Source organism: Chinchilla lanigera, unplaced genomic scaffold (assembly GCF_000276665.1).
Source record: "Chinchilla lanigera isolate Chin_1 unplaced genomic scaffold, ChiLan1.0 scaffold00107, whole genome shotgun sequence".
NCBI classification, from domain to species: Eukaryota; Metazoa; Chordata; class Mammalia; order Rodentia; family Chinchillidae; genus Chinchilla; species Chinchilla lanigera.
In genome coordinates, this window is record NW_004955508.1 from 2,530,726 (window position 1) to 2,545,181 (window position 14,456).

Below are 14,456 nucleotides of genomic sequence, written 5' to 3' on the forward strand. Positions count from 1 at the left end.
TGTTCTATATACATGTATTATAAACCTGAAAAAATTATTAAATTTGACCATCAGGTTTTAAGCCTCATACTAAATTAAAAGTAAGGTAAGGGAGAAGACCTAGAAACAGTGTGGTAACAAACAATTACAGCCAGAAAATCAAGGCAGTCTAACTGGCAGATATAAGAATTAAAAAAAGAAAAATAGTAGGAGCCAGGGAACATTTAATGCGGTCATAAAGAGGTTCAAACAACTCTCAGAAATCATTATAATGCAACGAGTGTTACACTTTATGAGACTAATGGTGATGTTGAGACCTCCAGTTACAGTGAGAATACCACCATCACATCGTATTTAAGGAGGCAGGGAGCCAAACAATATATTTTAGCAATATTCTTATCAAGAGGAGCCAAAATTTCAAGCGAAAGAGGCATCATTCCTATGTGATTCTCTTGTGTGCCTTTCCTCCATAGCACTTAAAACAGGAGAGTTTTTCATTTTATTTTCTTTTATCTTATTTTATTTTAGTTAAAAGGGGAAAAGTGTATTTAGCTCACAGTATATAGTCCATAATCAGCTGGCTCCAAGGCAGGGTGGTGCATGTCAGAGGGGCAACAGTTCATGGCAGTGGAAGAGAGCAAAAGCAACCAGGGCAAGAGACAGAGAGCTTTTCATTTTATTCTCATTAAATTTCCCAAACTGAATGTGAGTGAGGGCTGGGACGACGCCTGTTCTGCTCAACTTCCTTGCTCCAGGGGGCAAGTGACTCTCACAGGGGTTCTCTTTCTTCCCACTTCTTGCAATGTCCGTACTGCACCGGGCCACGGAGGAATTGCCAGACTGGAGGAGAGTAGATCCTAAGCTCGGGGGAAATGGGCTGAGGGAGGCGGTACAGACTTGTTCCCAGCCAGGCCTCCAAACGCTAAAGAATTTAATCCCCTGCCATCATTCCTCTGTTCCATCCGGTTGCCAAAGTAATTGGAATTAGAAATGCCTGCTTTGATTGCTGCTGGGGAAAGAAGCTTAAATTTTAGTGGGAAACCTCAGTCCTGCCTCAAACTTTAATTGCTGGGTTTCTTATGGAATGTGATGTCTGTTCCCTCCAATTTTCTAGACAGAGAACTAGAAAACTGGCCGTGAGCAAGTGTAGCAGTAGGAGCTTCAGGACCATCGGTTGAGTTCATAGGCTAGTTGGGTGCCCAGTAGCTCTTGGGAGGGCAGCAGATCTGAGCTACTTTAGCAATAAAGGCTGCACAGCAGGTGCCAGCATCTTCCATGGAGCTCAAATCCATTAAACAGATACGAGGGTGACCCATGAGTGAGCGTGGTGGCTCTGGCCACCTGCACCCCATGGTCACTGCCTGGCCTGGGAAGACTGAGGCTTAGCTGTCTTCCACTACCACCCTTCCTCCTCTCCTTTCCCTCTCACCTCCTCATCCCTTCCATTCTCCCTCCTCCCTGTTCTTTTCCTTCCTCTTCTATCCCTTTCTGCTCTCCCTTCTTAAATGAGAGAGTTGGAATAGCTTTTCAACTCTAACAGGGAGCGTCAAAAGTTAGTCCCCTCCAGAGGCCCTTCCCAGTACCTGAAGGCCAAGAGTTCAGCATACAATAAATCAATAGCTATTCATTTTGTCCCTTTGGTTAAATAGATGGGGCTGATGTGCCCAGAGGATGTGAATTTTTTTTAAATCAGAAGTACTTTAAATAAGCAGTGTCTTTATTGTGACTACACCCTATGCGGTTCTGAGTAGCAGCTTTCTAGCCTTGCTCCCCTCTGGGGGCACGGGCCTGGAGGGTGATTGCAGAAGTATCTGAGACAGGCAGACATTAAACACAAGACCCAAATTGTTTAGCAAAGGTGGTCTTCACAAGAGGGGCTCTGCTGTTGCTTGAGCCAGGCATCAGGCACCCCACGTCCCTCCTCCAGCCCATCCCCAGTGAGAGGCGCAGTCTGGGAGGAGAGGAAGATCAAGCTTCAGGGTCCCTCACTTCCTCTGCCCCTTCCAGGGCCCTGGGAAGAGCCCCAGCGCTGTGTTCCCAGGATCCTATGTTTTTGTAAGAGCTGCAAAGGAGTATATTTTAAACACAGTTAGGTTTAACTGCTGCTTCTTTCCACTACAGCTTGCCCTCTCTCATATTTCTCCTCTGGTCAAATGGCTGTGGGCATTTTGGAGCTCCAGTTCAGGGGAAGCCAAATTGGGAAATGCGTTAAGTTTGCATTGAATGGAATATATTTATGTGAGCCACAGTCCCTTCTGTGCAGGGATAAGTCACTGTGGCCTTCCAGAGCAGGAAAGGCGTATGGAAATAGTGCACAAAGACTGAATTAAATATGAATGTGTCCTTTGGTGCCTGGCATCAGAAGTCTGTGGGTAGTAGAGGAAAAACACGGTTAGAAATGCACTGAGCCAGAAGCCACTGTGGAAAATTCTTCCAATCATGAGATGTGTAAATTCGGTTTCACTGATGCCCCGTCAAAATAGAAATTGAGAAATATATTTAGCAAGAAACCATGTATACTATAAGTGCACTACGTATTGTTTATGGAAATGGTGTGAAGTGAAATTTATCAAAAATCCTGCAAGTGCAGGACGTTACAGTGCTGTACACAGCAAGCAGGGCCGTGGCTAAAGCAGCTTGCTTTCCGTGCCTCCCGGCTATCAATAATTCTGATCAATCTTGCTAGAGGAAAGGCTGCTTTATCTTTCTGTTATCCCCGATACAAAATCATTATTATATAAAGAGAGTATCACAGTATGTAGGCGAAAATTACAGGGGAAACAGTTATTGTGGCAAGCAGCTAATTAAACACTGTGTGTGTTTTTTTCCTTGATTTTCACATGGCATTATATTTGCTGCTTTTAAAAATATGTAATTTTTGTAATTTATTTTCTTCTTCTAAAGAGTCACTTTCCATCCCAATTTTATAGTAGTATTTTTATACTCATTTCCTTAAAGACAATTTTCAACCCCAAATGTTATAAACCTTGGGCCCTACAACAAGAATCCTCTCTTTGGGAAGCCATGGTGAAATTTGGACAAAGGTTTGATTTCCTCTGCCTCAGGGAGCCCTGCTCCGGTCTGAGCACCCACAGTCTTGGGAGAGTTTGGGCAGTGGGTGCTGTGAGAGTACCAGGTCCCCTCCTGCAGGATCTGTTATCCAGGCCCTGGAGGTCTTTGTCCTGGTGCCTCCCACTCCAGGTTCTCAGGGCCCCTGCTCTTGTAGGAAACTGCTGGGAACTGCTGTTGATGCCCAGTCTCTGCAGCTGTACTGAGACCAGCCATGCAAGTTCTCATTCTGCTAATGTGCCAATTCATCTTAATAGCCAGTTTCACTGGGTTAAGAAACTCCTAAACAAGTGATTGGATGATAGGGCCACTGGACTCAGCAGTGGGTTAATCCACCAATGTTCACAGTTGAATGTGCTGTTAGGAGCTGAGGCCTAGTTGGGGACGGGTCACTGGAGACCAGACTTTAGAGGACACAGATATCACTGGCACTCTTATGCGCTCTGCTTCTTGGCCATGAAGTAAGTAACTTTGCTCCACCATGTCTTCCTCCATAGTGTCTCTGCCTTGGAACCAGCCAACCATGAACTGAACCCTCTGAAATCATGAACAAAAGTAAACTCTTCCTCTTTTAAACTGTGTATGTCAGTTTATACATACATATAAGTATGAAATCATGAACAAAAGTAAACTCTTCCTCTTTTAAACTGTGTATGTCAGTTTATACATACATATGTGTATACATACCAGGAAAGGAAAGGTAACCATTACAGGTTATTGATTCATTTGAGGTTCTTGTGATTCAAAGAAAGCAGGATGGTTTCCAGCCTTATCTGGTTTTTTTTTTTTTTTTTTTTTTTTTTTTTTTTTGGTTTTTTTTTCTCCGGTACCGGGAACCGAACTCATGACCTTGCGGTTGCCAGGCAGGCGCTTTTGCCGCTGAGCTAAATCCCCAGCCCCATCCAGCCTTATCTGTACTCAAGTACGCATCATGTGATCTGATGCACAAGATCAACACATGCCTCCTGCAGTAGAGTATTTACTGATTTTCTCTTTTAACAGAGTTGGTGTGGACCTGGAGGAAAATCTGAAGGAGGAGCCCGCCTCACACCAGGCAAGTCAAACTGGCCAATACACAAAAGATAAAAATATGAGAGGTTCTGTTCTGTGCACAGTCTACAGTCAGGGAGTTCCTTCTAAACAAGGTTTCCTGTGTTGATAAAACAAATCATATGGCAATCAAATACAAGGATTTCAGGGTGTTGATCATGTTTAGCAAATGATTATGCAGAAATAACATCCACTCACAGCCTATATGTGGCAACACGAAGCCTGAGAACTTTACAGTGTAGGATTCAGACCATAGCTGATAAAATGAGACACTCTATGATTTGAATCCCAGCCCAGCAACTTTCTAGGTAAGTGATCCTGGTGAATCTACTCAAAGCATGTCCAACGCATGTTGAACACACAACAAATGAACCTGTTTCTTCTGTATGGCTTCTTATAAATCAGGTCTAGGTGTTCAGAAATATTGAAACAGGCAAGATACCCAAGACTATTTAAGTGATCCATTCCTGACTGAACTGAGCAATGCTTATCTACTGATACTTAAAATTCCTTTCAGAACATTGTTCGAAACATGCTGTTCCTTCAACTAGAGGAAAGCTGTTCTTCAAACAATGGATTTGAACTTGACTTCAAAGTTTTTATGTTGTTTTTATGAGTTGTGCTATCATCATATTTTTATTTGAGGATGTAGATCATCTTTCGGATTTCATATGTTTTCCCCTCTACTGCAGTCCATTTGACATAGGTGGTTGGCATTCCTGGTTAAGGTGCCACTTTCCTGGTTCACATAGGTAGAACAAAGGAAGGAGCAGGGGAGATTAAGTTGGTGATGAACCTGAACTCATGTATTTGATTTTGCTGTGGCATGTCTGCCAAGGCCAGGCACTGCTATTTCCCCCAGACTACATTGCCCAGGAAACAAACCTATCTGCAGGATTGGGCACAGCTGGGCTACCCCTGGCACAAGAAATAGAGCCAGCATAGTGACTGCAGAAAGGAGATCAAATCCCATCTCCTGACCCTGGTAGGCTATAATGAGCAGTAAGTAAGGTCTAGTGATGGTTAATTTTTGTAAAGCATTTTCATCTTGTGTAGATCAAATAATCTATTCTCTTCCCTTTCAGTAAAACTTTTGTCTGAATTTTATCCTCCTCATATATCTTTCTATTTAAAAGAAAAAAAATAAAATTCATCAAAGAAAATTCTTTATCTTCCTCTCACTGCCTAGTATTTTGAAAATTACATATAATTGTTGGTGAAATTTCCTACTAGTCTAAGTCTTTCCCTTTATATTTTAAATAATTTTATTTTACCTCATTCATGGGATACTTTTTAAACAAAGTTATCCTTGTTCACTCAGCAATAACTCTTACATGAATATACTATAGAAATAAAAGGTATTTTGTTGTTGTTGTATTAGAGAAGAAATTAAGGTCTTCATGCCTCAGCCACCTAGAGTGCTAGGATTCCAGGCTTGCACCACCATACCTAGCTCCAAAACAATCACTCTTCACTGATACAATTGCATTATTCATTCATACAACTCACAGTTGGCACCTGCTCATGTCAGACACTCATACAGATATTAGTAGGGTTCAGCAGTTGCCATTCCAAGTCTTCTCCCTTACAGAGCTTCTACTGTAATGGAGGATGCTGATGTGGACAAGGTAAACAACTATATACTCTGTGTTCACAGAAAGATAAGGATAAAGCAGACGCAGGGGCTAGTCAGGGCACATCCTTCTGAGGAAGTGGCATTTAATCAGAGAGTTGAGTGATGCACAGAAGTGAATCAAATGAGACCTGGGCAAAATGGTCCAGGCAGAGGGTACAGCTAAGATGAGGACCCGGGAGTTGAATGTGCCTGAGCAGGTGGAGGGCCGCCATTGATGTGGCTGAGCTGAGTGAGGAAGGTGGGAGAGGTGGACAGGGCTCCCCTCATGGGTGATGGTGGTGAGTCTGATTTTATTCTACAGGCAAAAACCACACTTGACAGTACACATCTTAGAAATAATAGAAGGACGCCTTCTTTAGAATGTTTTCTCTCAACTCCATTCTGTTGACTATTATAATAAGGATAATCTTCATTTTCCTACCCTAATTTTAATTTTTTTTATTTTAAAGAGAATTTCAAAAAAGAACAATAGCAAAATGCCAACAATATAGACAAAAATAAAACAAAGCAAAAACAATAAGAATGATACAGGGTTTCAGAACAAAACGATAGGGATTCACAGTGGTTGTTATATGACATATTTTTATCTGCACCAAAGTTGAGGGAAAGGAAAAAAGAAAGAAAGAAGGAAGGGAAAATTTATATATGTATACAGAAGGATAGCTGGCAGAACTGTACTGCTGATGTCTAGTAGTTTATTGAAAGGAACAGTTAATGATGTATTTATTGATTTATTGATGTATTGATTTAAATTTTTATTTTGACCAATTTTGCATGCTTCTATCTGGCAATCTGCACAACTAATTTGAAGACAACAATATGCAACAGAACAACCATTGCTGAACTGCTATCATCTTGTTTGGTGAAACTCTGCATCATTTATAATGTTTGTGTTTTTATTTTTTATTGTCTTTAATGGTCTGATCAATCTTGCATTCTCACATCTGGTGACCTAATTTTAATTTTAGCACAACGCTCTTTCTCTATGACTTCTCTTAATGTCACCTGCCAGTTTTTCCAGTTTTCTTTTGCTCCCTGTAGTCCCTGTCTTTGGTTGTTCTCTGCACTTGGGTCCACACCCTGTGCAAACCCCTGCCGGTCTAGAGAAGGGCACTTAGAATAAGTGAGCAGGGGGAGCCACTGTGGAGCAACCAGGACAGAGCAGACCAGGATCCTGTCAGAAAGACTGGTGCTGTGAAGGGCACAGGAAATATCTGTGAAAGTGTGAGAGGAGAATAAGGTGAACAAGCACCTTGCCAGCTCCAGGAATCCCAGAATCTGAACTACCTCCAAAACTCGGAAGCCACAAGTAGGGGAAAATAAAAATATTTATTCTTTGGCCCAACTTACACTTTGGGTTTCTTTCACTGCTTTGTTTTCTTTTTTGAGACATCTTACTACGTTGCTCAGACTGGCCACAGACTCACAATCCTCCTGCCTCAGCCTCCCAAACACTGGAATTAGAGGCCTGGGCTCCCACATTCAGCTTCAACGATTGGTGCTCCTTACTCGGGGTCATCTAGAGTTGACTAGTTGAAAATATAAGGAGACCCAGAAAGGGAAGGGATAAGCAGAACATGGGGTCACCTGAGTTATTAAATAAAATGTATTTTTTCATGATTAATATTTTAAAACCTTCCTAATAATTTCATAGAGAATAAAATCATGTATCCTACATACCCATCCCTCAGATTTAACCACTGTCAATGTGTTTTCCATATTTGTCTCACTTGTTTTTCCTATAATGTTGGGGTTCATGTCATAGAATGTACATTCCATACTACACACCCACAAATATCTCAAAAACAGAATCCTAGGCTCAAAAATTGATGTGATCCAGATGAGAGATTTTTAGTGTTATGGTGAGAATAGGTATTTTCATAAAAAGTGAAATGACTATTTCAGAGCAAATGCTTTGGGTTTCCTTTCACTGATCTAATTGTTGTTCTTATTTTTGTCTTTTTTGAGACGGGGTCTTGCTATGCAGTTCAGCCTGGTCTTGAACTCACTTTATAGTTCAAGCTGGTCTCGAACTTGCAACAGTCCTACTGCCTCAGCCTCCCAAGTGCTGGGATTACAGGAGTACACCACCATGCCTGGATTTTTTAATTATTATTGTTTCTTTATGGCTTATACTCCCAAATGTAACCTCCTTCCCACTAATTTCTTAGTGCATAGGAATAAATCCTATATATTTATCTTACTAATAGATTCTACAGTTCCATGCTCTAGAAAGCAGTAATAATAACAAGAGGAGGAAGTAAAGGAAGGTGACAGCTACAACTTAGTGAATATTTTTCATATTCTTCTATATAAGATTAAAATCTTACATAAGAAGTTTTAAAAAGTAACTTTCACAAGACAACAAATCAGTCATGTGTTGAGCCAGGACTAAAAGCCAATGCTGTAGCTGAATTTGGCGATGCACTTCTGTGTTCCTAACACTCTGCAAGGCTGAGGTGGGAGGATCTCAAATTTGAGCCCAGCCTGGGCAACTGTAGTAGACCCTGGCTCAAATTGTCTCAAAATAAAAACTAAAAAAGGGCCTGGGTGTATAGCTCAGTGTGAAGGCCCTGGTTTCAATTCCCAGTATCAAAAAAAAGGCTTTTCTTCTCCTTGTTATCCTCCACATGCAGTCTGTAAACATGATCTCTTTTCTTCCTACTAAGGCAGGTTACCAGTCAATTTCAATAGTAACTTTCCCTGTTACTCCTGGCCAGCCTAATTTCTGAATCCTATTGAGAAAGTCAAGATCATTCTTTTATCAAGAGACTCCAGTGTATTCCACTTCCTCTTCTTTGATTATTTCTATGTGGAATCCTTTCCTTTACCCCTACTTGGTAAGCTAAGGACATAGGTTCCCTGTGCGTGAAGCCTGCTCTTCTACCATGGTACATTCCACACTTCCCTTACAGTGGAATAGGCTGTATTTTCTTCTAGTAGGAGAGGGTCTGACTGCGTTGTTCTCTGTCGTTGCTTCCTCCTCACAGAGGTTGAGCTGCTAGCCAATCTAAAAGTCTTGTTCATGCACCTGCCTAAAGGAAGACCATTCCAGAAGGGACAAGAGTCCTGAGGAAAGAAGATTCCCAGCCTGTTTGACAGTTAGAAAGGATGCCAGCATAGCTAGAGTGAGCCGCACAGAGCACTGTGGGACATAAATCGTCAGAGATATAGACAGAAGCCAGATTCTGTCAGTTATCTACTTCCACATGAACACGACATAACAAGGAAACGCACACAAAATCTTGACTTATCCCACAAGTTTGTGGGTTTAGCTGCTGTAGGTTGGATTTGTTTATGTGTCCATGGTCGGCCCCAGGTTGGCTAGATGACTCTGCTCTCTTGGCTGCATGTGCTAACATGTCCCGAGTTGGATGGCTATTGCTGATCTATGGTGGCCTCATTGGTATGGCTGAGGTGACTGCTGTGCTTCAGATAATTCTCACTTCATCCAAGGGACAATGAGCTAAACTGGGCATGTCCTGGCAAAGACAGAGGAATGTAAGCAAAAGCATGCAAGGTTTCCTGAGGCCGAGCCTCAGAACTGATACACTGCTGCTACAGTCTGCTATTTTTTATCAAAGAAAGTTTCAAGGCCACCCTAGAATACAAGGTGTATAAATAGACAACTCGTTTTTGGTCAAAAGCACTGCCTAGGTACGTGGAAAAGGTCAGGGATACAGGCAGAGATGAAAAAGATGTCTAGATCATTTGGGCTAAGGTAAAGACTTTGGACCTCATAGTAATCTGTAAAATCTTTTGAAATATACTGAAACTTCTTTTTCAGTTCCGAATGTTTTATCTTGCCAAACATTCCATGTTTACTTGGAGGGGAAAAAAGTGTGTTTTCTGGCAACCATTTCTATAGCATACCAACAAAGGTAGGATACAGTTAGTAAAGTATTTGATAAGCTGTTAGTTATGTTAAGTTGATTTTGGTTTTAGTTTTGGTTTTATCAGTTACTGATAAAACTTATTTTATTAGTTACCAATAAAACCTCCAACTGTAATCAGGAGCTTTCCTACTCTCCTCTTTATTTGTGTTAGATATCACTTCATGCTTTCAAAGCTTTCCACTGAATATAAAATTTTGATTTTCTGGTTGGCTTCTTTTTAACTCTTCGAAAATTATATTCTGTTGTTTTCTTCCCATTTTTTTCTCTCCTGATGAAAAGCCAGTGGATTTTTTTTTTTTCTTCTGAACATAATATGACCTGTTTTTATCTGATTTCTTCCATGGTTTTTCTCTCTATCTTTGGCTTGAGGAGAGATAGATAGATTGATGATAGATAGATAGATAGACAGATAGATAGATAGATAGATAGATAGATAGATAGACAGATAGACAGATGTTTGTTTTTCTTTGAATTTGTTCTAATTGAGACTCCTGAGTTTCTTGGATTTTCAGGTTGATATTTTAATCAAATTTGGGGAATATTCTTCTCTCCCTCTTCCACTCTAGTCATATAAGTATTGGGCTGCTCTATCTTTTTTTCTCACATCACTTGGGCACAAATCTATCCTTTTAATCTTGTTTCTCTGTGTTCTACAAATTGATGATTTTGTTACTGTCTCATTAAGTTCATTGCCTATGTCTTCTGCAGTATCCAACCTGCTCTTAAGCGAATACAGTAGACTTTTTTCAGATATTATACTTTTTTGTTCTAGAATTTCCAAGTTTTTAATAGTTCACATTTTTGTTTTGAGATCTTTATTTGTATACTCATTGCCTCTGTGTTTTTATTTGTACTCCTTAGAATACTTTATAGCTGTTTTAATGTTTTTGCCTGCTAATTCCAATGCCTGAGTCATTTCAAGGTCTGTTTTTGTAGATTATCTTTTATTTTTTGCTGTAATTCATGTTTTCCTGTTTTATCCCATATCTAGCATGATGATATGCTGGACATTATGAATATTACATTGAACAGAGTTTGAGTGTTTCTATAGGCATGTTAGATTTTATTCCAGCAGACAGTTAAAGTGTTGTTGGTCTTAGTTTTACGCTTGCTTTGACTGATATATTTTCATCTTAGTCTTAGTTTTAGGGTGTAGTCATTATTGTAGGACATCACCCTTACTCAGAAAGCATGTTTTTTGTAAAGTCTCGACTGAATGTTTGACTTTAGATTTTGGCGGGGCCAAATTCCACAACGTTGTAGCACTGTCTGAGGGTAATCTCTTCATTTATTTTTTGATTTACGACAGCTGCTCTCTGCAAGACTTTGTGAACCTCGCTCTGTACAGGTCCGTCCTCGGCCAAGGACTTGAGGGAAATACCTACATAGTCTTTGGATGTCTTCTCTGCCTAGTTCCTTCCTTTCTGCTCCACTCTCTTAAAAATTTCAGCCACTTCAGCAATATCTAAATTCTCATCTCTAGTTCCTCAACTCAGCAAGATGCTCTTCTCTGCTTGTACTCTACTTCCTTGCACTTCAAATGGGAAAGGACCTCCAAGCAGAAAGTGAAGGAGCATACAGGTTTCACCTCCCCTGGCCCCTACCTTCAGGATCATAGCCCTTTGCTGCCTGCTATTCAGTGACTGAATCCTGTTATGTTTATGATACCAGCCTTTATCATGGACAGCAATGAGGTATTTTGAACATGATTCTGAAATAGGGTTGTGTGAGGAGAACATTGTTTCATTTTGGTTTGGTTTCAGATACATGCAGAATATTGCCCAATGGAAATGCACATTTAAATCCAAGACTTTTTACTACTTGTGATACTTATGTATTCCAGGAGGGTTTAGAGGCTACCCTGAGCCAAAATCCCATTATTCTTGGTGCATTTACCGTTAAGGCATTCATGTACCTGTGTGTAAGTGTGTGTGTGTGTGCATGTTTTGTCTTCATTCTTAATTTCTAGTCTGTAACATGGGCAGATTGGACCAGAATTAGTTTTCCATATACCTTTAAGCCTTCTACACCACAAATAAGTTGCCTGACAGAAATGCTTTGTAAACTACCATAAGTTATGCAAATGTAGGCATCATCCATTTTATTACATTTTCATAATTCTTATTCTAATACCTTTTATGTATAAAACTCATAATTGCAGTATATAGCTATATTCATTTGCTATTGCTGCACAGTTGTTTAAAACATAAACATTTATTACCTCAGGGTTTTTTTTGTAGACCAAGAATTTGAAAGCAACTTAGTGCAGTGCTTCTGACTCAGTGTCTACTAAGAGATTTCGATCAAGATGTCAGCTAGAGTCACAGTCATTGGAAGACTCAAATGGGACCAGAAAATTCACTTTCATATGGGTAGGAAGACTCAGTTCCTTGCCATCCGTGGGAAAACTCAGTGGAAACACACAGCTCCCTCCACAGAGCTGCTTGCATGTCCTCACAACATGACATCCACCTTCCCTCAGAGCAAGTGATCCTGAGCACAGCAAGGAGATACGCACATGGCCTTATTATGACCTAATCTTGGATATGACATACTATCATTTCTACCATATTTTATTTTTTAGAAATGACTCATTAAGTACAACCCACACTTAATAAGGAGGAAATTGGCCTTCATTGTTTAAAGAGAGGAAAATTAAAGAATTTGTAGATATAGATTTTGTTATAATTTAGATCTAAGATGTCCCCCCAAAAGTCTTACATATTAAGAGGTAGAGATTTTGGAAGGTGATCATGAGGGCACTGTACCCATCTGTGGATTCATCCATTGGTGTTTTCATAGCTGAATGTGCTGTTAGGAAGTAGGAAATGCTAAGAGGAGGTGGGTCACTGGATGCATGACGTGGAAGGGTGTGTTATTGTCCCAACCAGCCTCCCTCTCTCTTTTCCTTCCTCTTTTCTACTCTTTTCCCCTCTCCTACTCCTCTCCATCCTATTACTCTTTTTTCTCCTTCTTCTTCTCTTTCTTCTTCTTCTCTTCTCCTCTCCTCTTTCTTGTTCTTCTTTCTTCTCTTCCTGCTCCTCCTCATTGTTGTTGTTATTGCTGTTGCTCTTCTTCCACTTGCACTTCTTCTCTTCCTCCTCCTTCTTTTTCATCTTCTTCTTCCTCCTCCTCCTCTTCTTCTCTTCTCTGCCTCCTTATTCTTCTTCTTCTTGTCTTCCTGCCCTCCTCTTCCTCTTCATTGTTGTTCTTCTTCTTTTCTTTCTCTCTCTCAGTCTCTTTCTCTTGGTCTCTCTCTCTTTCTCTCTCTCTCCTTCTCTCTCTCTTTCTTTCTCTCTCTCTCTCCTTCTCTCTCATATCCCTCCTATTCCCCTTTCTATCCTCCTGGCTACCATATACATTGAAGAGCTTTTCTCTTCCAGGCCCTTCCTTCATACCATTTTTGCCTTGAAGCCAGCTGGTCATGGACTGAACTCTCTGAAACCATGTACCAAAATACTCGCTTCCTCTTTTAATTTTGGTATGTCAGATATTTTATCCCAGAGATGGAAAACATAATTAATATATATTTAAAGCTACCATAATATTATACTATATTTTCCCAAATTAAACAAATTATTTCCCCCTGAAATAACATAGGTCTATTTAAGCCAAGTTATTCTTACCAGGCTTTTTCTCTGTAGCTAGAACAAAAGCCTAACTCTTCTAGTAACAAAAAGAAAACTACCCATGTCCCATTGTGCCCTGTCATTTCTTAATTTCTGATCAACTCAAAAGGGAAAAGGAAGATATCAAACAGACCAATCACTTTAAAATGTCTCCCAGAATAGCTATATGCAAAGTATTTAGAAACATGTTACATCTCTCCATGACCTTATAGTTTTATTTGTCTTTGGCTAGTTATGTCTCTCATGTTTTTGCGTAAGGTGATTTTTATGTGGAGACTAAGAACCAATGGTTTACCATTTAAAGTGTAAATTTTTAAATTTTCCTATTTGACCTTCAATTTCACTATAGTCCCTCTTCAGAATCCAGAAATCTTTCTCTTCTGGAACATAAGATATGATTATTTTCTTGGTAATTGGAAGTCAAGGCAATAAACTTGAAATTATTCCATAAGCACACTCCAAATTGGAAGGAGATGGTAAGATGAAAGTACTGCAAATTCCATTCATATATCCAAACTGAAAAAGTACTTGGGAACCCATAAGAAGCTCCCCAGGTTTGTTATGATAATTATTTGTCTTTGTTATCATTCCACTCAACTTCCACTAGCATTAATATTAAATATGAAGTCTTAAGAAATAAAAAAGTAAAATCCTCTCTCTCACATTCAATCTATTGAATCCCCCTGAATTTAAGAGCAGTCCCATATGATTATCCCAGAGCAGAGTTCATCCAGTTCACTTAGCAGGGACCTCATATTTGAATACTGACAGAGGAATGTATTTATACTTGCTTAATTCTTTTCCATTAAAGTTAATGCAGCAAACAATCCCTCCTTCCTTCAGTGTCTGGTTTTCACAGGCTGCTAGCCAGAGCCTTTTGTTTTCCTCTCTCAGGGGTTCAAATAAGCCAAAAATGGAATTCCATCACAATTCCTCTTCTCTAAGTATGAGGCGGTCACTCAAAAGAAAACTATCCACTCTTTGATGGTCAATCATTTCCTAATCTCTGGTCTAGTCCCTTACTTGAGGGAGAAAAAACAAAAACATCAAATGTCCCAGTCATTTTTAAATGTTCCCAAAAGAGGATAGCAAAGGATCCAGAAGTTCAGCCTACATCAAACACTCTGCTGCTTAGAAGTATCAAGACAAAAGTTGAGATTCAACAAACCTGAATCTCCAGTTCCCATCTACAGCTGT

General features: G+C 40.0%; 1 protein-coding gene across 3 annotated transcripts in view; it reads left to right on the top strand.

Annotated features, from left to right (window-relative positions):
• The window catches only part of Slc9a9 (solute carrier family 9, subfamily A (NHE9, cation proton antiporter 9), member 9), a 611,715-nt gene that overhangs the window by 470,648 nt on the left and 126,611 nt on the right, over nucleotides 1-14,456 (top strand). For all 3 annotated transcript variants that reach the window (XM_005407730.2, XM_005407728.2, XM_005407729.2), the window contains one exon: nucleotides 4,051-4,102. In XM_005407730.2, the coding sequence (XP_005407787.1) occupies nucleotides 4,051-4,102 (52 nt within the window). The remainder of the gene's footprint in view (nucleotides 1-4,050; nucleotides 4,103-14,456) is intronic.